General features: G+C 47.2%; 1 protein-coding gene across 5 annotated transcripts in view; it reads left to right on the forward strand.

Annotated features, from left to right (window-relative positions):
• Positions 1-22,820, forward strand: part of Ptpru (protein tyrosine phosphatase, receptor type U) — a 74,638-nt gene that overhangs the window by 21,473 nt on the left and 30,345 nt on the right. For 3 of the 5 annotated variants that reach the window (XM_004642907.2, XM_023702968.1, XM_004642909.2), the window contains exons 8-14: positions 9,854-10,162; positions 14,137-14,246; positions 14,581-14,782; positions 15,149-15,251; positions 17,702-17,975; positions 18,662-18,698; positions 19,473-19,611. In XM_004642907.2, coding sequence (XP_004642964.1) covers positions 9,854-10,162; positions 14,137-14,246; positions 14,581-14,782; positions 15,149-15,251; positions 17,702-17,975; positions 18,662-18,698; positions 19,473-19,611 — 1,174 coding nt within the window. Of the gene's footprint in view, positions 1-9,853; positions 10,163-14,136; positions 14,247-14,580; positions 14,783-15,148; positions 15,252-17,701; positions 17,976-18,661; positions 18,699-19,472; positions 19,612-22,642; positions 22,673-22,820 lie in introns of all 5 variants that reach the window. The other 2 variants (XM_004642906.2, XM_023702969.1) reach the window with 2 other exon arrangements.

Consider the following 22,820-nt stretch of genomic DNA (forward strand, 5'->3'; position numbering starts at 1 on the left):
TGGTCCTTGTGCTTTGTTTAGCTTAGCTTGTTCTAAGTAGGTGATTTAGACCACTGAGCCATCTCACCAGCCCAGGATTTCTATTTTGATGAAGTTCAATTTATCTGTTTTTCTTTGTTGTTTGTGCTTTAGGTATCATAGCTAAGAAGCCATTGCCTAAGCTGAAGTCATGAGAATTCACGTCCATGCTTTTTTCCTGAGAGTTTTGTAGTTTTAGCTCTTACATTTAGGTCCTTGATTAATTTTGAATTAATTTTTGAATGTGGTGTGAGCTAGAAATCCACTTTCGTTTATTTGCGTGTGGATATCCGGTTATCCCATCACTGTTGAAATACTGTTCTTTTCCCTATTGAATTATGTTGCTAGTGGTTTTTTTTTAATTCAGGATAGTACTCTGGAGATTCCCCCAGGTTGCCACATGCATGTGTCAATGCTTCATTCCTTTCTTCTTGATGAGTATGGCTATGCCATAGTTTAGCCATTCACTTGTTGAAGGATGTCTGGATTCGTTCCAGTTTTTGGCATTCGAAGTAAAGATTGTAAACATTGGCAGACAGGTTTTTGCATGAATTTTTGTTTCTGGGACAAATGGCCAAGAAAGTGCAATAGATGAATCATACAGTCGCTGTATCCTTTATCACAATGGCCATAGCATTTTACATTTTTTTTTTACCACAAATTCTTAATGTTTAATTTTCTGCATTCTTACCACTGTTTGGTGTTGTCACTATTTTTTATTCTAGCTGTTCTGGATGACATATAAGTAATACCCCATCATGGTTTTAGCTTGCATTTCATTAATGCCTGCTGAGGCTAAACAGCTTTTTACATACTCTTTGCCATCTGTGTTTCTTCTTTAATCAATTGTCTGTTGAGGTCTTTTCCTATTTTCTACCAGTATTCTTTCATTTTTTAGGGTTGAGTTTTGAGGATTCCTTATGTGTTCTAGATACCAGTCCTTTAATGCATGTAGAGTTTGTATTTGCTCCAGTGTATATATTATCTTTTCATCTTTTTGACATGCTTTAAAGCAGCCACTTCTAATTTTGATAATCATTATTAATCAAATTTCTCTATTATGCATTACAGTTTTGGTGGCAAGTTGAAGAATTCCTTGGGCACCGGGGAGATGGCTCAGTAAAATAAGTGCTTCCTTGGCAAGCACAAAGGCCTAAGTTCAATCCCTGCTTCCACCAAAAAAAACAAAAACAAAAAACAAAAAAACCAAAATTCCTTGCCTAAAAATTGGAGGTGGTGGCACTTGCTTGTAATGCCAGCATTCCGGAGGCTGAGGCAGGAGGATTGCTGTGAGTTTGAGACCAGCCTTAACTGCATAGTGAAACCCTAACTCAAAAAAAAAAAAAAAAAAAAAGGAAATAAAGAATTCCTTGCCTAGTCATACTCCCAAAGATTTTCTCCTGGTGTTTTTTTTTTTTCCCTCCCTAAAAGTGATATAGTTTTACATTTCAGTCTATGAACTATTTTGGATAAATTGTGAGGATAATATCAAAAATTACTCATATTTTTGCAACTAGTATTTTTAAATGCCCATCTGTGAACCATCTAAAATCCAGTGGATTTTGGGAGGCCCTTGAGTAGTAAGTTGGCTCCCCTGCTGGGAGTTATCTTCTGACTAAGGGATATAAATCAGGTTACTTAACCTGTCAGAACTTCCATCCCCTTATTTTATAAAGTGGGCAATGGTAATAATCTTCATAATCTAGGATTAGTTGGAAAGATTCATGCAACAAGTATTTCTTGAGTCCCTATTATTATAGGTACTATTATAGTTACTGGGAATGTATGACTGTAACCAAGATAGACATAGGCTGCCTAACATGTGAGTTTGTCATGAAACTGCTATGAGCCCATATTGTGCAGAAGGTGACAGGTGGTAAATAGATAAGTAAAAAAGTGGACTATATATTTTGTCAGATGGTGGTTAAGTGGTGTGATGAAGACTACATCAGAGAGGGGAGTGGAATGTGGGTTTTTTGTTTTCTTTTTTGAGACAGTGTCTCACTACCATACGTCACCCAGGCTGACCTGGAGCTTAGTCTGTCTACTACAGCTTTCTAAGTGCTAGAATTAGAAGTGTGCACCATTATGGTTCAGGGATTTGTTGTGTTAAAAAGGCTCAAAGTACTGGGTGTGGTGGTAATCCTGGCACTCTGGGAGACTGAGGCAGAAGGATCAGAAGTTTAAGCCTGCCTTGGGCAATTTAAAGACTTAGTGAATCTCAAAATAAAAAAATAAAATAAAATAAAAAGGGATTGGGGATGTAGTTCAGTGTGAAAGCCCTGGGTTCAATCCCTAGTACAAAAAACAAAACCAAAACCAACAAAACAAATAGACAAACCAACAAATGGAAAAACCCAAGGAACTATCATACTAAGAAATGAGATTTGAGATTTGGGCAGAGATGTGGAGGTGAGGGACTGAGCCAGGTAGGGCAGCAAGGATTGCTGGGAAAGAACATTTCAGGCAGACTCAATGCAAAGGCCTGGAGCATCAGGAGACCTGGTAACAGGCCTAGTACCTGAGGGAGGGGGCAGGAGAAAGGCTCAGTGTTGCACTGGGGATGAGGGACTCATAGGCAAATGAGCAGGCGCCATGGTGAGGATGGGAGAACAGGAGTAAATATTGTCTCTTCACTGTGTGAGGAAAGGGGTACTGGACGGGGAGACCAGGGAGAGGTCTGCTACAACGATCTGATTGGGAAATGGGAGAGGAAGTGGAGGTGACAGCCGTGGTGAAAAATGGTCAGATTCTGGTTTGTTTTAAAGGTAGAGCTAACCACATCTGCTGATGGATTGGCTATGGGAAGAGGGAGAGAGATATGGAGAAAAGTCCAGGATAGCTCCAAGGTGCTTTGCTTCTGCAGCAGGAAGGATGGAGTTGTCATTTACTGCGAAGTAGCAGACTGTGGCAGGAGCTGATTTGACGGGGTGTCATAGATCAGGAGCTCTGTGTTGGAGATGTTGACTTTGAGATACCATTAGACATTCCAGTGGAGATATCCATCAGGCAGGTGAATGTATGGAGTGTGGAGTTCAGAGAAGGGTTTAGACTGCAGGAATAAATCTGGAAGTTGTCAGTGTAGAGATGGTGTAGATGGTATTTAAAACCAGGAGACAGGGTGAGATCTCTCATGCTAGTGGTTCTCAACAGGGGTGATTTTTGTCTCCTAGGAGACGTTTGGCAGTGTCTGAAGATATACTGATTGTCACAACTGGGTGATAGTGGTGGGTGCCACAAACATCTCTGGGTAGAGGCCAGGGAGCTGCTGAACACTGCACAACACACAGACAGCTCCTGACAACAAAGAATTATCTAGTCCAAAACGTCAATAATGCTGAAGTTGAAAACCCCTGATTTAGTCTTTAGATTTGTGGGAATAAGTGTAAATGGAAGAGAGAGGAGTCCTAAACCCTGAACCTTGAAGCCCTCCAGTGTTTGAGGTTAAACAGGGAGAACTGCACATAAATGCATTAAATGCATGTGAAGTACAGAGTCCAGCACACAACAAATACTTAGAAAGTGACAACTGTCACATGAATGGTGTTCTTAACTTTTCAAAGGCAATTGTGGTTTACCCCTGAAAATAAAAGAAATCAGAACTTGGGCACTCCATGCAGAGTCTCTCTGTTGCATTCCTTTTAGTGTGCACGTGGGGAAAACATTGGGAGGAGGGAAGGGACTTGCCTGTAGTGGGTTGGGAACCCAGGTTGCACAGGGAGGGCTTTCAGTTGTCCCCATTTTTACAGTGAGGAAATTAAGATTTAGAGATTTGTAATCAGTTGCCCAAGTCCACACAGTAGTGCATAGCAGAGCCAGCATTTACATTTGAATCTCTTGATTTCCAGTCCAGAGCTTTAAAGAGCAACAGCTGTTATGAGCTGAGTGAGACTGTGAGCCACTAAACGCTTTACCTAGCCTGGCTGGCCAGGATGGGAGCTGGGGCAGGGCCCAGGCTGGGCAGATGAGATGCAAACACCTCATTCTACCCCTCTTAATTACACGCTTCTCTGTGTTGACACCACAGCCTCCTCTTTGCTTAGGAGTCCTGGCCAGTAGTTGTTTTGTGGTTGGCCAGCTGTGTTGTCATCTTCTCCAGCCCTACAACTCCCCTCCCACTATATTATTTACTGTAAAAACAATAATATAGCTTTGGTAAAAGGCTTTTGAAAAACATCGCTGTAAATCTCAGCTAGCAGCTGCTTTAATTTTTCTGTCTTGTTCAGATCTCTGCCCATATGTCTACAGTACACATTTTTACATGCTCGTCACTGGGATGTAGGAAGCATCCCTGATTTCACTTCATTTGCATGGTGCTGTGACATGTGCTGTGCTGTTTATAATTATATTTATTGGCTCTGGAAGTCTGCTGAATGTCTTTGGATTGCTGGGCTGTTTGTTTCCAGATTCCTATTATAAATAATACTACATTGGAAAACTTAGTGTTTATAGTTCTTTTTTTTTCTCTTGATTTTTATTCTTAAGGATAAATAATCAAGGACTTTGATGTAATAATGCTTTAAAAGGTGGTTTTACTAATTTACATTGCTGTTAGTATCTTACATTTGTGCATACTTGTCTATGTATTAATTATGATAGGCTGGACAATTTGGGCTCATGTAGCTCAGGTAACTCTTATTTTACTTTTTGAAGTAGATATTATTTTCTCCATTTTTTCAGTCAGTGTTCCAAGGGGTTAAGTAAGTAACTTGCCTGAAGTCACAGAGCTAAGGACGGTGGAGGTAGGACATGAACTTTGAGGCGCCTGATCACGGTCCAAACTTCCTTCTATGACATAAAGTTGAATGTTGTAGTTTTTGCATCCCCATTAGTATTGCTAACCTCCGCAGATTTGGGGCTAATTTAACAGATGTTAAGCATTACCTTCCTTGTTCAGATGGGCATTCCAACTTCTGAGCTCTGCTTGGCCTGCAGCACTGGGGAATTCAGAGAATGGGCCTTTGAGGTCCCTATACGCTGTTTTGCCAGTATGCACTGGCGGCTGAAGGGAATGTCTGGGTGTCAAATGGTTTTTGGAAACAGATACTGGTGGATTCACACCCTTCAATCAATGTGCCAGTCTGTAGTTGACACATAGTTTGAGCTGCCCATGAGATGCCCGTGTAGGAAGCTAGCAGTTTCATCCTACAGGTCTCAGCTAGATCCCTGCAAGGCAGTTTTAAGAAACTTGAGTAGGTTGTCTGCATTTAGTAATCTGGAGAGTTCATAGAAAAATCTGGGCTTTCGGCATCTCTTGGAGACTAGGAGACCTGGGAACGCTAAGCCTATCTTTTATGCCAGTGATTGCCGAGGGCTGAGGAGTGGCTGTCCCCTTTGGATGGACACCTGCAGCACTGTTTGCAGGTGTGTGTTTGTTTGCCATTATCACGGCCTGCCTGCCATTGTCTCTACTCAGCCTGTGTTAGCAGTGTGCCTTGAACTTTCTTTGCCCTTTCCTCTAAGTGCTGCAAGAGGGTGAGGAGGCATTGTGCTCCTGCCAAGCCTGAAAAGACAGAAAGGAGTTCAGGCTGGCATTCCAGGGGCCGAGGATGATGTGGGCAGTGTGGCAGAGTCCCAAGACCTATGTTCACCAATGCAAACAAAGGCATGATACCTTGGTTCCTCTAGACACACTGGGACAGTGCACATGGGCCAGCCTGGACCAGAGTCAGAGGGTGGAGCAGGATCCTGAGCAACACAACAAGTGAGCACACAGAAAATCTGCTCTGTCCACTCCACACAGTAAGAATAGTGTGTTAAAATGAAACTAGAATCCTATTTTTTCCTAGACAGGTAGAAACAATAGAATTAAAATGGCCAAACTTCTAAAACTGATACATAGAGCTAATGCAATCCCCCCAAAAAGCACCAACAACATTCCTCACAGAGCTACAGAAAACAATCCTGAAATTCTTCTGCAACCAGAAGATACCCAGAATAGCAAAAGCAGTCCTAGGCAATAAGAACAAAGCAGAAAAACATCACAGCCCCAAACTTCAAGTTATAAAGTACAGTGCTAAAAACTGCATGGTACTGGCATAAAAATGTCTTGTGGCTCAATGAAACAGAACAGAGGGTGCAGAAACAACCCCAGGCACATTCAGCTATCTGATCTTTGACAAAGGGGCCAAAGTCACACATAGGAAGAGAGATAACCTCTTGAATAAATGGTTCTGGGAAAACTGGTCTTCTACATGCAGAAGATTGAATCTAGACCCTTATCTTTCCTCATGTATTAAACTAAAATAAAAATGGATGAAAGAACTAAACGTTACAACAGAAACACTTAATCTTCTGGAAGACAGAATAGGTAAATTTCTTGAAGTCATAGGCATAGACAATGATTTTCTAAACAGAACAGAGCCCCAATTGCACAAGAAATAACACTAAGAATCAACAAATAGATCAAATTAAAAAGCTTCTACACAGCAAAGGAAACAACAGAGTGAAGAGACAACCTATGGAATTGCAAACTTTTTCTGCCAGCTACTCTTCAGATAGAGGCTTAATTTCCAGAGTACATAAAAAATTTGGGGCCAGCCCTGCCCCCAGGGTAGGCTGAGCCGGCCAGAGTCCAAGCCTCAGGGCGCATGCCTGTAATCCCAGCACTGGGGAGGCTGAAAGTTAGAGGATCACTATGAGTCTGAGCTGCGTGGTGAGACCCTGCAACAACCAAATACATAAAAAAAAAAGAAGTCAAAAAATAAGCCTTCCCAAATAAAAGGCCAAGTCAAAAAATGAATAGACACGTCTCAGAAGTGGCCAATAAATACATCACAAAATGTCAAACATCTCTGGCCATTAGAGAAATGCAAATTAAAGCAGCGGGGCGGTTTCATCTTACTCCAGAAAGAATGGTTATCTTCAAGAAATCAAATGATAAGTGTTAGTGAGCCCGCAGGGAAAAAGAAACACTTCTAAATTGTTGCCGGGAGTGTAAACTAGTACAATCACTATGGAAATCAGTATAGAGATTCCTCAGAACACTAACACAGAGCCAGGGAGATAGCTCGGTGGTCTAAGTGCCTGCCTGGCAAGCTCAAGGACCTGGATTTGATCCCCAGTACCTCATGCCATGCTGGGCCCACCCTGGCCCACCAAGCCACTGATACTGGACATGATGGCACACTCCTGTTATCCCAGCACTGGAGAGGCTGAAACAGTAGGATCACTATAAATCCGAGCTGTGTAGTGAGACCTTGTACCAAATAAATAAATAAATCTTTAAGATTAACAAAAAAGCTACACACAGAAATTCTGTTCACCCTGGCGATTCCCTTTCAAGGTATCTTCCTGAAATTGTTAAAGACATCATATTACAGTAATAACATGAACATCCATGATTATAGCAGCACAATTTATAATAGCTAAATGTTGGAAGCAGGTTGTGTGTCCATCAAGAGATGGGTGAACAAATAAAACGGGACACTTACACACCTTTGTCACGAGAAAGGATAAAGGAGTCACTTGTAGGAAAATGGATACACTTTGAGACCATAATGTTAAGTGAAATTAAGTAGACACACAAGCTTAACCATCACATGGTTTATTTCACATGAGAAACCTAAAATATAAATAGAGAACAAAATAAACGATAGATAATAGGAAATACGGAGATCATTTGCTGAAGGGAAGGACACCAAGAGATGGCAGGGAAGGGATGTGAGGGAGATGAAAAAGAATTTACACGTGTTAGATATATGTACCAGCTCTCCATAAGGAACGTAAGCCAGGAATGGGAGTGAAAACCCACATGTGGCGAGAGCGGCCTTGCGGCCAGCAGACCTTGTCAGGCTTTGTGGAAGCCTTGTGGAAGCCAGGCTTTTGGGTCCATGTAGGATGGGACTCAGAGCCTTACTTGAGAAGAGCGCCATCTAGAGCTAGACCCTGCTCCTAGCAAGTGCTGAAATCTCCAAAGGCCTGATAAAGACGGCAGGCTCTCACCCCTCGAGGGAAGCTCCTGGGTGGAAACAGATTTTTGTCTGCTACAACTGTCAGCCATGTGCTCCCAAGTCAGGAGCCGACTTTCCCTTCGCATCTTCCTTGTGAGGGTCATGCTGAGCACATTAAGCAGACAAAAAGATGATCTTATTGTGCTTCTTCTGGAGCTGCTTAAGTGGCTGTATCTTCTCATTTGTTTATGAAGGGATCTTGAGGTCCCCGAGCTGGGGACACTTTGCAGGATCCTACAACTCAGTAGTACAAAGCTTTATGTTACGGAGCCAGTGCAGGACAGAAAGGATCATTAGATGCAGTCTTGGCTTCATTTTACAGATGTGGAAGTAGAAGCGTGGAGCATGGGTTCAGATAACACCATGGTCAGTATGGATGCAGGGCTGGGGGCTGAGCCCTGGGCTGCCCCTGGCTTCACTGTGAAAGCATCAGTTTCTTTATTTATAAAACGAGAACAATTTCCAGGTCCCATAGCCTGCTCTTCCCTCTCACTGGAGTAGCTGGCTCTCAGCTGGGGTGTGGGTGTGACTGTTTGACAGTGAGTTCCTCATGGGGAAGCAGGGCAGTGGTAGGGAAGAACAAGGATTATGAGCCAGCCTGCTGTGATGTGGATCCCAGCTGCACCTCTTACTGGCTGTGTGACTCTTCCCGTATCTGTACAACAGGGCAGATAACAGCACCTGTCTGATTGGATTAAATAGAATGAAGCCTTTTTCATTTAATTTAATTTAAATTTTGTTTTTTGAAATAAGGTCTTGCTATGTAGCCAGGCCTGTCTCAGGGCGATCCTTCTGTCTCAGCCTCTCTGTGCTGCGATTACAGGTGTGTACCGCCACACCCAGTAGATGAAGCATTTTAAAGTCTTCAGAAAAGTGCCTGAGGAAGCGCCGCAAAGATAGCGCGGTGGTCTAAGTGCCTGCCTAGGCAAGTGCAAGGACCCAGGTTCTATCCTAGTGGCGTGTGCCTATAATTCCAGGGCTGGGGAGGCTGAAATAGGAGGATCATTATGAATCTGAGCTGCAGTGAGACCCTGTACCAAATACATAAAAAAAAAAAAAAGTGCCTGATACTCCCAAAGGTTCCCAAATGTTAACCATCATCATTATTATTATACAACAGATATATTTCCCTTTTTGGTTTGGTAGCCAGGGAACTTGTTACTGAATTTGAATTTTATCTTTTGATCCTCACATAGGACATGATGGCCTGCATGTCTATTTCTGTTTCTCAGTCACTCTCTGGGTTATTTGACTATTATTTGGCTCTTATTCCCCTGCCATTTTGGTTTCTAATGTATTATTGTATCAACTGTATTACTAAAGCCATTTCACAATAAGTAAGGATTAAGGTTGACTCAGACTGGTCCAATTTAGTCCCAGCTTCTCTTAAGTAGAAGCTACACTGTTCTGTTGAATAAGACAGGGCCTCACCATGCGGTGAGTGAAATCCTCACTGTGTATCCCAGGCTGACCTGGAAGCTTCAGGAATCCCCCTGCCTCTGCCTCCTGAGTGCTGAGATTACAGGCATTTGCCACCACACCTGGCAAACTGTGCTGTTTAATGTCTGAGTATTACAGCTAACTTTTTGAGTACTTACTGTGTTAGCTGTTGTCATACATGCTTTGTGTGTATTGCCTTAAACGTCACAGAGATCCTGTGGGGTACAGCCTTTCCTGAGGGGTGATGCCACCTGTGGTTAGCAGAGCAGGAGTCAGGTGTGGCCTGGCTGACTCCAAAGCACTTCTGTTACCTCCACTTCAATCCCAGGTCCCTTGAACTGTGGGGGCAAAGGAGGGCCGATTTCTGGCAGCTGATGGATTCTCTCTCTCCTTGGCCTTCTTCCCATTTCCACCATCTTTGCTCTGCTTCTTGGGTTCTCCAGAGCCTATGAGGGCCCCCAAAGGCCTGGCTTTCGCTGAGATCCAAGCTCGCCAGCTGACCCTGCAGTGGGAGCCTCTGGGCTACAATGTGACGCGGTGCCACACCTACACCGTGTCCCTCTGCTATCACTACACCCCGGGGAGCAGCCACAACCAGACCATCCGGGAGTGCGTGAAGATGGAGCGGGGTGCCAGCCGCTACACCATCCGGAACCTGCTGCCCTACCGCAACGTCCATGTGCGTCTGGTCCTCGCCAATCCCGAGGGCCGCAAGGAGGGCAAGGAGGTCACCTTCCAGACCGACGAGGATGGTAAGGATGCCAGCGCCATCAGAGGGCCCAAATGCCCTCACCCACCCCAGGTCCCAGATTAAACTAGGGAATTTTTTGGTTTAGGATTAAATAAACTATATTAATAATGCAAGCTTGGGGCGGGCCAAATAGCTCAGCAGGCCACTGGTTAGGTGCAGGCACGGTTTCCGATCCCCTTCTCGGCGTGCTGTGCAGACCCCGCCCCCAGGGCGTGCTGAGACAGCGATTGAGACTGGGCATGGTGGCGCCCACCTGTAATCCCAATGCTTGGGAGGCTGAAAACAGGAGAATCACTACTCGTCCGATCTGTGTAGTGAGACCCTATAGTCCCTATACTAAAAGAATACATATAAAAAACCCCCCAAAACAATGAAAGTGTGTATTTATTCTCATGGAATATTTTAGGCTAGATTGATATAATTTCTTTCTTAAATGTTTGGAAGAATCAGCAGTAAAGCTGTTTGGTCCTGCAGTTTTCTTTGTGACATTGTTATTATTTTAAATTTTTCTGTTCTGAGGCCCAACTCCAAGGCCTTGTGCTTGCAAAGCAAGTGTTTTACCATCGAGTGAAATCCTCAACTCTCTCGTGGCAATGTTTTTTAAAAATAGATTTTATTTGTAAAATAGATCCTGAAATATCCTTATATCAGTTTTAGTGCACTGAGTTTTTCAAGGATTTTGTTCATTTCACCTAAATTGTCAGATGTGAGGATATAAAGTTTACAATATTCTCATATTTATTTAATGTCTGTAGGATCCATAATGTCATCTACTTTTTTATTCTTGATATATTTTTAGTTTTGGGTTTTTTTTTTGTCTTTTTGAGAAGGGGTTTCATTGTATAGTTCAGGCTGGCCTTGAACTCACTTTGTAGCCCAGGCTTCAAATTTGCAGTGATCCTCCTGCCTTCTTTTTTCTTGTCTACGGTTGCTAGAGGTTTTAATTTTATTAATTTTTCCAAAGAGCCAACTTTGAGTTGAGTGGATTTCCTTTCTTATACATTTGCTTTCTATTTTTTATTTCCTTTATTACTTTCTTTGGAATTGATTTGCTATTCTTTTAGTATTTCAAGATGGGAGCTTTTTATGTCATTATTTTGAAAGCTTCATTTCTAATATATGCATTCAAAGCTATAAGTTTAAGCCCTGCTTTAGCTTCATCTTATAAATTGTTGGTCAGGATGTAGCTCAGTGGCATAGTGCAGTTTTTTTTTTTTTTTTTTTTTTTTTTTTTTTTTTTGGTGGAACCAGGGATTGAACTCAGGCCCTCGCGCTTGCCAGGGAAGCGCTTATTCCTCTTGAGCCATCTCCTCGGCCCCCATAGTACAGTTTTATAAATTGTTTTGTGGAGCTAGAGATTCAACCCCGGCCTCACATGTGCCAATCAGGATTATAGACCTCACCACCACCCGTTAAGTTTTGATATAGCCTCTCTTCACTGCCATTCAATCTAAATATTTTATAGTTTCTGCTACAATTCCTTTGAGTCAAAAATTATTTAAAATTATGTTGACTAGTTTTTAAGTAATTATAACCTAAAATTATCTTTTCGTTATTGATTTTTAACTTAATCCCGCTGTGGTCAGAGTGAACCTTTGAGATTTCATTCTTGCTTTGTGGCTCAGCGGGTGGTTAAATTTTGGTAAATGTTCCATGGTACTTAAAAACATTGCATTCTATCGTTGTTGGGTACAGTGCTCTCCATGTGTCAGAGTAGTACTTACTAAGAATTTATTACGTGGCAGACACTATTCTGAGTGCTTTTCCTATATTAATGTGTATAATCCCCATGATGACCCTACATTGTAGACTACTACCTCTATACCCATTTAACAGATGAGTTCAGACATTCATACTTGGTTGATAGGTAGCAGGATTGGGTTTCAAACATGGCCATCTGGCTTCAGTGGCATCATTGTGGTTTTTGTTTATTTATACTAGATGTGTGAACTCACACACAAGGACATACTCTATCACTGAGTGACACCCCCACTTCTTGGAGTTGTCTTTTTTTAATGTATTTTTTAGTACAGGGTCTACAGGGTCTCACTACACAGATTGGACTTGTAGTGATCCTACTGTTTTCAGTCTCCCAAGCACTGGGATTACAGGTATACGCCACCACGCCCAGTCTCAATGGGTGTCTCAGTGTTCCCTGGGGGTGGGGCCAGCACAGCATGCTGGGGATCGAACCCCCAGAGTTGTCTTTGTAAACTGCATATAATGCCAGCCAGATCCAAAGCTTCCCCCAGGTCATGGATGATCTCCATGTCCCACTAAGCTCCTTCCTTGGTTTATGATTTGGCTTGCTGCCCACACATGCAGTTTTCTATCCTACACAGTGATGACCCCTATCTTAAGGGGCCAGCACAATGAATTCTCAGAGTGGACACTTCAGAACCCATGCACAAACCAGGAGAAACATTACACCCTACAGGATGCTCCTCTGTGCTCCCTCCTGCTCCCTACCTCCTGGTCACTACCTCCCAAGGTTAACCCTTCTCCTGACCATTAACCACAGATTAATTTCTGGACCTTACATGAACAATCATGTGAGTGAATATTCCTTTTTTTTTTGTTTTTGGTTGAACGGGGGATTGAACTCAGGCCCTTGCGCTTGCCAGGGAAGCATTTATTCTACTGAGCCATCTCCCCGGCCCCTGAATATCCTTTTTTTTTTTTTTTTGTAAAGAAATCTGTTTATTTTTTTTTTTCAAAGTTTTATTGACAAAGAGATAGCAATGAGACAGTTTCAAATCAAATCGGAAGGACAGTTTCAACAAATAATACACTGCATATATTCTTCTTCTGAATATCCTTTTGATGCCTGGATTCCTTCTTTCCCTTTTATGCTTGAGAGACAGGGTTACATGGTATATGAAGTCCTTATAAATTCCTTCTTACTGCCTTATATTTCATCATGAGAATGAATAGACTGCCTTTATTTATTCTGTTTACTATTGTTGGGTGTATTGTTTGTTTCCAATTTTTGACTATTTTGAATAATGCTGCAATAAAATTCTTGTAGTTTTTTTTTTCCTGGTAGAAATACACTTTTTTGGTGGTGTTATGCCTAAGTGTGGAACAGCAAGATTTTAGGGCATTTATTTATTGGTCTTTAGTGGATCTAGCCAGACACTCTTCGAACTGGTTGTACCAGTTTACACTCCGCTAGCCTTGTGTGAAAATTGTGGTTGCTTTGTGTCCTGTCCAACACTGGGAATTGTCTTTTACTTTACCATTTGGAAGGGTGGTTAGTGCCCTTGTGAACTGCTTAACACAGCAGCGTAGCTTTCATCGATTGCTATTTTGGCTCCTGCTCTCTCTGCTGAGGACTTCAGCTTCCCAGCGATGCTTTATCAAGGCGTTTTCCCAGCTGGAGACCGATGTCTTCCTAGCCGAGATTCCTATGCCAGCTCTTAGAGTATATGTTAAAGCACACAATGAAACAATGCCTGAAAGTGTTTATGCTAAAATTTTGACAGTATTTATGTTTGGATGATGCAATTATAGGTGCCGTTAATTTTCTTTATGCTCACTTAGGTTTTCTGCATCCAACATGCTGTTTATGTAATTAGGCATTTTTATACAAGAAAACATCTTCACCCATAATCCCAATAACCTAATGCAATTGCTGTTTTCATTTCTCTGGTTAAGCGTCTATGTTTTCTAAAAGATACCCAACTGGAGCCAAATTAGGAGCCTTAAAACTTCCCTCTTGGTTGAATGTGACCTGCACAGCAGTGAAAATGGCAGCTGTCCTCTTGGAGTACTCAATAATAAGCGGGTCTGAGAGAATTGCTGCTGCCTGGGGCTTGGTGTAAATCACATTATTTAATTCTACTTGGGGAGGGGTACATCATCCTCATGTCGTAGGTGAGGAAACCTGAGTTCCCAAGGGTTGGGTAGTCTGAGCGAACCAGCTAGGAAGTGGCAAAAGCCTGCCTTCTCTGCTCCTGCCCCTTCCTTTTACAGTGCCTGGTGGGATTGCAGCCGAGTCCTTGACCTTCACACCCCTGGAAGACATGATCTTCCTCAAGTGGGAGGAGCCCCAGGAACCTAATGGCCTCATCACCCAGTATGAGGTGAATGGGGGCTCAGGGTAGGAGGTGGGGAGATGAGCATCTTCTCCTTATGCTGGTGTGGAGAAGGAGGGACAGGAGGGCAGAGATGGACAGATGTTTCTTTCCACTGTGGCCAAGGTCTGTGTGCTGTACATTCTTGGGCAAGGGCTCTGAGGGCAGCGGGGAGTGGAGAGGATTCCCAGAAACCTGGTCTGAGGGATGCCCACAGATCCTCTCCCTTTGTCCAGTTGTATCCCTAGCTTCCCAGAGTATGATGGGTAGGAGGCTGCTGCAGTGATCCTGTCCCCACCCCTGTGCCACCTTCCTGCTCCTCCTGCCCCCCTTTTACCCCCAGATCAGCTACCAGAGCATCGAATCATCAGATCCAGCGGTGAATGTGCCGGGCCCAAGGCGTACCATCTCCAAGCTCCGCAACGAGACCTATCACGTCTTCTCCAACCTGCACCCAGGGACCACCTACCTGTTCTCTGTACGGGCCCGCACAGGCAAAGGCTTTGGCCAGGCGGCGCTCACCGAGATCACCACCAACATCTCAGGTGAGCCTCACGTGAGCCCGGCCTTGTCTCTTTGGGAGTTGACTCAGAGTCCCAGGCTTCCTTGGGGAGAGGGCTGGGGAACCCTGGGGGTGATTACAGAGGACCCCTGCTGAGCTAAGGGTGTCATTTAGGTGTTGAAGTCAGTGTCCAGGGAAGATTAAATCAGAGGGGTCAGGAAACTGTGGTTGGTAGAATCAAAGGGTTGAGGTCAAGGGTTGGTCCTTAACGTTGGGGGCCTGGGAAGCTCAGGGAAGAGGGAACAAGAGGCTAAGACTGTCCAGGAAGAGATCTGAGGACAGCGGTCAACAGTGGCCTTCCTGATCCAGGCTTCAGGCTCCATACTCGTATCTCTGTTCCCTTCCCCAGCTCCCAGCTTTGATTATGCTGACATGCCATCGCCCCTGGGCGAGTCTGAGAACACCATCACTGTGCTGCTGAGGCCGGCACAGGGCCGCGGCGCACCCATCAGGTGGGGAAGTCTGCATGGGGGATGGGAGGCCAGAACCATTGGGGAGAGGCCCTTTGGGGGGGGCTGGCACTCCCACCTGGCCGACTCCCTTGTTCTGCCTCAGTCTCCCCCTTGGGGCTCAGGTGGCGGAGGATACCCTGTGATTCTAGGCAGGTGGAAAGCCAGAAGTCATCTCCTCTATGGAAATGCACCTTTTCCCTGTGGTGGGGATTGTGTCTGTCCTGGAGAAGGGACTGTCTTGGCCTCTCCAGAGGCCCTTTCCATAGGCACCTTGGAGAAGTGAATCTCTGGGGGCCTTATAGCTTCTAGCTCTGTCTTTGGAGACACAGAGATGAGCTTTCTAGAGGGCTAACGCAGCTGTCAGATGGGACCTCCCTCTGGGTGGCTGAGAGCTTGGCCTCCCTCCTTCCTCCCCTGGGAGGAAGCTGCTGATGTCACGAGGCTGCCTCTGCTGATGGAAGGTGCTGGAGTGGAGATGGAGTGCTTGTGAGTGAGGCGAGCAGCCTGGGTTTGCCTCTGGGATAAAGATGTGTGCGTGCGATGTGTGGCATGGAGGTGTGGGCATGCGTGAAAGGTATGTGTGTGGGAGAGATGAGCGCATGTGTGTGAGAGTGTGGTGGTATCTGTACAATTGTGTGTACATCCTTACTGTCAGCCAGACATTGCTAGGCACGCTAGGTACGTGAAGCCCTTTTATCCGTGTGCTACCCCATGCAGTGTATATTGCTTCTTCATTTCACACAACAGGAAACTGGCTCAGAGCCTAAGAACTTGGCTCCAAGGCTGCGCAGCTGGGAGGGAGAGGGCTGGGGATTTGCAGCTCAGGTCTGTTTGCAAGCCTGCCCCTTTTCTGGAAGTCACAGAACTTCCTGCCACTTTGGTCTGCTGCTTCCCTCTGCTAAGGTGATCCGTGGGGAGAGGATGGTGGCCATTAGTAGGAGTGGAGTTGCTCAGGTGCCCCAGGCAGACCCTGCCATCGCCACCCTTTATTTGTCTCCTCCCACGTTTGCCCCTGTCAAGCACGGCCTAGCTGATTCCCAGACCCTCAAGGGGAACCCAGGAAAATGTCAGGGCATTGTGCATTTTGTTGGAGCCTTGGGGCCCTTGTGGAGCTGGATCAGGGAGGAGTTGGGGAACGCTCCTCCTTTCCTGTCCTCTTGAAGGATCCTGTGAGCTGGACTGCTCAGAGGCTGTGAAGACAAGGCTGGGCGGGGCCAGGGAGGCGGGACATGGTGTCAGGGGAGAGGCACGAAGGCTCTATGACCCAGAGCATGGCCCTGCACCTCTCTGAACTTCTGTATCCTTTTTTGCACAGTGGATATTATTCCAGATTAAGATGGGCTTTGCTTATGGCTAATTTTAATTATGATTTTTTGTGAGACTTGAGGCTGGGAGAAGACTGACCTTGACCAAGAAGCAGAGGCTGAGAACGACATGGGCTGGTGTTTGTAACAGGCTAGTGACAGGCAGTGGGCTGGTGACCAACCCTCCTAAGTCCCGCAACTTGGAAGCTCAAAAGTAACAGCTGGAGAGCAGGGAAACGGCATTTCTGCTTCCCAGAGCAAAAGCTGTCAGTATGGGGTGTCACACGGTGAGACGTGACAGAGACTGTTGTGGGAAATATTTAAATTTGTCAGCATTCACATATTTACTCTCGGCTTTGTTCCACTGAGGATTTGGAGGTGCTCACAGCAAAAAGCCCTGTCAGTAAAGTGATAAAGTAAACAGAACCACAGATTTCAGGAGCAGGAAACACAACTCAGAGCAGGTGGGGTGGGCCCGGAGGCAGCGGGTTCCACTTTGCAGACAGAGAGACTGCCTCAGGTGGGAGGGCACTAGGCTGGTCTCAGCTATGATCTTGTTTGCTTAGTGTCTGTCTCTCTCACAAATGGACAGTTTCGGAAAGCTGAGGTTCCCCGGTGCCCAGCGTGGGGACCGTCATCTGAGCTCAGCAAATACTTTTATTAGGAGTGGGTACTGGGGGTGAGCCTAGGGCTTCACACATGCTGGGCAAGTGCTTTCATGCTATGCAGCTCCCCAGTCCTCAACACTTTCTGAATGAATCTGACCTGGCCTTGAGACCCAGAGAGGAGTCATGGGTAGCTTTCGCTGCGCAGGTCTGTGTCCACACGGGAGGTGTACTGAGGCACGCTATGTTGAGCAGGGCCGGGATCCCCTCAGCCTTGGTTAGTAGCAGGCATAGCACTGACATGTACTAGCTGCTCACTAAATTTGTCTGTTCTTCTGTCTTTGTGTCTCAGTCACTCCCATTGCACAGAGGAGGAAACTGAGGCCCAGGGAAGTTGAGTGACTTGCCTAGGTAGTAAGGAGCAGAGTTAAGATTAGATCCCAGGTGCGCCTGACCCCAAGGCCCATGGCCTCTGCTACCAGACAACTCCCCTGGCACTGGAGCCTGCTGTGATTACTTGTGTTGTCCCCTCCCTGTCTAGTGTGTACCAGGTGGTTGTGGAGGAGGAGCGGCCACGGAGGGTACGTCGGGAGCCAGGTGGCCAGGACTGCTTCCCAGTGCCTCTGACCTTCGAGGCGGCCCTGGCTCGAGGCCTAGTGCACTACTTTGGGGCCGAACTGGCGGCCAGCAGCCTGCCGGAGGCCATGCCCTTCACAGTGGGTGACAACCAGACGTATCGAGGCTTCTGGAATCCGCCGCTTGAGCCCCGGAAGTCCTACCTCATCTACTTCCAGGCTGCAAGCCACCTGAAAGGGGTGAGGGACTGGCCAGGGTGGAGTGAGGGAGGTCAGAAGACGGATGGCAGGCTAGGGGTGCTGGGCAGCAGTCCCCCCAGAGAGAGGCTCGATTCCTAACCACACCTTCCTATAACCTCTCTTCCCTTGGAAGCATCCCTCCCAGCCCTAGGCTCCTTCCCAGTGTCTCCTTCTGGAAGCTTCTTGCCTACACTACTTTCTATCCCAGTCCTCACCTTTCTCATTGCTTCTTCTCGAGGCCCTGCCTTCTGTTTCAGGACCCTCTTCCCAGAGGAGCCCATCTCCATCTCGGGTTCCTGCTTTTACATCTGAGGCCTTGGCTTCCTCTCCTTCCCAGCCCCTGTCTTCCCCTGAGGCCCCACTCTCTTCTTTAGTTTCCTCTCCCTGCAGATTGTTCCTGCCCTGGCTTTTTACCAGACCTTTGGATTTAGACCCACTCTCCTTTCTGAGGTCCTGCTCCCTTTCCTGGGCTATTTCTCTGTTGCTTGCATCTCGTCCCCTTTTCTTAAGGTCTGCCCTATTGCAGGCCAATCCCCTCTGTACCCTGTAGCCCCACTCATAGGATTTCCTGCTGGGTAGACTGTTCTTTGTTACAGTTCATTCCACACAAACTCTCAGACCCAAGAAACCCCAGGGAGGGTGTGATGGGCCTTCCCTGCTGCTGAGCCTCTTATATGTGCTTCCAGGAAACCCGATTGAATTGTATCCGAATCGCCAGGAAAGGTGAGTCCTGCTGGATTCCTTGTCCCCTGCACAAGGCTGAGGAGCAGATCCTGAGGATGTAGAACTGTGGGAGTGCTTGCAGGCAGTGGGCAGGCCTGGGTCACACAGGACTTTCTTTATTGGCTCCCTTGTGTCCTGCCTCAAGTGCCCCAGAACTGGAAAAGGGCCTGGGAGGGACAGGCCTGTGGAGGGGGAGCAATTTTGTTGACTGTTGGAGGTGATAGTTATGAGGTGCTAATTCTGTTTCAGTATCTGTGATAGGAGAAAGTTAGGGACAGTGTAGAGCCTGTAGTGTAGGGCTTGTTCCTCTTCTAGACATGGGATGTGCTTGGTTACCATGATGTGATCCCTGGATCATAACATTTCCCTCTGTCACCTCAGCAGAAGGCAAGGGGGTGGGTCTGAAGGCCTCAGGTGTCATCCATCCCTGTGTGTGCAAACTTTACAGGGAGAGGGTACAGGAGATGGACACATGCTAGGCAAAGTGCTGTGACCCTGAGCTGCACGCCAGCCCTCAGCAAACACTTTCTGAAGGAATGATGTGGAGGATTTGAGGAGGGAGGGAGGAAGAAGGCTATTGCTGATTGAGGGAGGACAGACAAAGTCAACTGGACTGCAGAGGGCAGAAGGGATGAGGAGGGATGGATCCGATCCATCCAGGGGAGTGCAGGCCTGGTGGGTGTCTGTCCTGCTGGGTCTGTTCTTTGGGTGCATGTAGGGCTGGATGATTCCTCTTTCCTCTCTGATCCTTTTTTTCTGCTTTATTCTCCCCAGCTGCCTGCAAGGAAAGCAAGCGGCCCCTGGAGGTGTCCCAGAGATCTGAGGAGATGGGGCTCATCTTGGGCATCTGTGCAGGGGGGCTTGCGGTCCTTATCCTCCTCCTGGGGGCTATCATTGTCATCATTCGAAAGGGGTGAGTGAGGCCTGCACCCCGGCCATCAGTGGCTTCTGGGGCTCAGAGGCCCAGTGGGCAGCAGCCTGGTGGGTATGTGGAGGGCCGCCAGGCTGGGCATGGGGCCAGTGGAGAGACCCAAGTTGGGCAGTAGGAAGCCAGAGACTGTGAACTCAACAGCATGGTGGAGTGCAGATCTGGCTGCCAGGTGCTACTTATTGTCCAGCGAAGGCACTTGGTGTCTGGTGCCTTGCCCAGGAGCTGTGCTGGCCATGGGCCCTGCTCCTCTGTGCCAGTAGGGAAGGTGTGGAGGTGACCTGACTTTGAACCCTCAGTCTCCTGCAGATTTCCAGCCCATTTGTCTGCCCTGAACATGTGATTGTGCAGTTGGTCTGACTGGGGGTGGGGGCTGCTCACCCCACCTCTAACCATGAGCCCTAAGCCCTTGCTCTTGGATACTTCTGAGTCCTTGGTCTCAGCCTGCCTCAGACCCTGCTACTGTGGTCACTAGGGAGTCCTCCTGAGCCCAAGACTGAAAGTGACCCCCTTCTGCCCCAGGACAACAGTGTCAAAGGTGCAGCCTCCCTTCACATGGGGTGGTGCTTACTGCATTATGCCAAAAGCAACCTGCATCCTAGCACACCTTAGAATCCAGTACTTGATTTCAGAAATCTAGGATTTAGGATTCTAGGAATCTCAGAATTTAGAATTGTACAGGCCCACAGCCCTGGAATGAGAGAGCTACTGGGTAGTTTAAGGACATCTCATCCAGTGGTTTTGAATCTTTTTAAAGCAACAGAACCTGTTTTCAAAATAAAGCAAAACAATACACTTTCCTGGGAGTCTGGCACATGCAGTGCGTGGGGCTGAGGAGCAGCTCTGGCTGGAGGTGGGTGGAGGGCTCCAGACCCCACCCTTCATCTCATTCCATACCAGCTAGCTCAGGTCACTGTGACCCAAGCACCTTAATTGAGGTTTAAGCCTTAGCAGACCTGTCTAAGGTCACCCAGGGAGCCAGAGGCAGTGCCAGCTTCATCCTCTCTCCCCACCTGGGCTCTGGCTTCCTTAGCTCCTGCTGCTGCCAGGCTGGGCACACATGGGCGAGTTGGCGCTAGTTCCCTAGGCTGCCAGGAGCAGATAAGTAGGATCCAGGGAAATGACAGAAAGTTGGCAAGGGCCACCTTGTGTGAGGCCAGGCACCAGCAGGAGAGGGAGTCTGGGGGTGGAAGTGCCAGTGGAGTGGGGGGTGGGGTGGTCTATCCAGGGCCTTAGGCTCCAATTTTTCCCTTTTCTGGTCCTTGCACAGCTTTGTGAGACAGAATGTTTTTAATTATCATTTAATGAGTAATTACTATGTGCTGGGAGCCTTTGCACACACTATCCATTAGTATGTTAGTTGTGAGCGCCGACCACGTGCCAGGCACTGTTCTGGCATTTGGGATACATCAGAGAACACTTCCTTCTTGGATCCTGGCAAATGAAGCAGACCCAACTCCCTTTTTTTCTTTTTTTTTTTTTTCTTACTGTTGAAGGGACAGTTGTTAAAGCAGTTTTCTCGTGTTAGTCAACTCTATGGCAGGGCATGACCTGAACTTAGGCCTGGCTTAAGGTCCTGGTAGTGGGTGCCTGCACCTGGCAAGGCCCTGTGCTTCTTCCCTGGAGGAAGCCTGGAGGTGACTACTCTAAGTGGGATAGGAGTGGGAATGGAGAAGGCTGTGTATGGGTTGCTGTTAGGGGTGTGGGTGAAATCTACCCTCAGAGAGAGAGAGGATTGCCTTCTGGGGTGCCTCCCTTGTCCAGTGCAGAGAGCATTTGGCCAGGAGGAGGGCTCAGTAGTGCTGTAAGAGCCCCACCAGAAGACCCTCATTATGTAGCTGCTACCCAGAAACCTGGGGTACCCTCCCATCCCTGCACTTGCTGCCTCTCTTGATTCCATTAAAAGCCTCTCAGCTCTCTTCTAGCAGTTCACTCTACATTGGCCTTCAAAGGCCACTGAGTTTCACAAGGTGCCCCCAGTTTGTATCATGGGGTATTGGAATGAAGCAGGTCTGGAAGGGATTGGGTGGCAGGTTGACTTGGGTAAGTGTAGCATATTGTTAAGGAGGTCGGTTGTCCCCACCCCTGGGGACTGATGGGGCCTTGGTGGGAGGAGCACAAAGGAAGCTCAGGGCTGGTGTCCTAGGCCAGATGCCTTGAGACATGAGGCCCACTCTCCACTCTGCCCTGAATCTCTGTGACACAGCCGCCCCATCTGTGAAGTGGGTTTAGCCCTGCTCTGGCTTCTCCCTGTGGGTGTGCTACAGTGATGTGAGGTTGTACATGCTGAAGAAGGGTTTGGCTCCTTAGCAGACCCCATGCCCAGGGGCAGTTGGGGTAGGAGGTGGCAGGCCTGGGTTTGCTCTGGGCGTCAACTGGACCTGCTGTATCTTGCCTTCTCCCTGGCCCCGGCCACTCTCCCTCCCAGCTCAAGTGTATGCAGACGGTTGCCTGCTTAGGAGTAAGGGGGGGCCTGTGGGTGGGTGGGGTCATCTTCAAGGAAGAGAGGAGCCCCAGGTGAATGGAGGGACTTCTGACTGTGTGTGGGGGTATCCGTATGTGTTTCTAAATGTGCATCCATGTGACTGTGTTGCTGCTTGGACACATGTGTATGTGTCCACACGTGTATGCGCATGCATTTGAGTGCATAGAGTGTGTGGGGGTGTATGTCTTGTCTATGAGTGTATATGTGTATGTGTGAATCTGTGTGAATGTATTTGTTTAAAGTGTGCATTTATGCATGACTGTGACAGCTACGCATCCCCCATGTCCTTTGGTCACCTTTGCAGTCCAGCAGTAGGCTCCACAGAGGTTCTGGAAAGGCCTCTGGTCCTGGTTCTCAGTGCTTAAACCCAACCAACCGTTGGGTCAGGAAAGGCACTTTGAACTGTCCAGTGCCTGGCCGGTCCTTTCCCTGGCTCAGGAAGCCAGAGGGCCTCCCTGTTGGCTGGTGCTTTTCCTCTGCCTTGATGGGGGGCTGTGGACACACTGTGCTGTTCTCTTTGCACGCTGCCAGGAGGGACCACTACGCCTACTCCTGCTACCCGTAAGTAGTGCTCCTGACTGGATGCCCCAGGACGAGGCCCCATGCCCCTCCGGTGGGGCTCCTGGGCCCTGTTCTGGCCTGGTGTCAGCCGTTCTACCTCGGGGAGCCCCTTATCCACTCTCTCTCGTCCTCTTCCTCAAGTCATGGC

This window comes from Octodon degus, unplaced genomic scaffold (assembly GCF_000260255.1).
Source record: "Octodon degus isolate 3935 unplaced genomic scaffold, OctDeg1.0 scaffold00163, whole genome shotgun sequence".
Lineage (NCBI taxonomy): Eukaryota > Metazoa > Chordata > Mammalia > Rodentia > Octodontidae > Octodon > Octodon degus.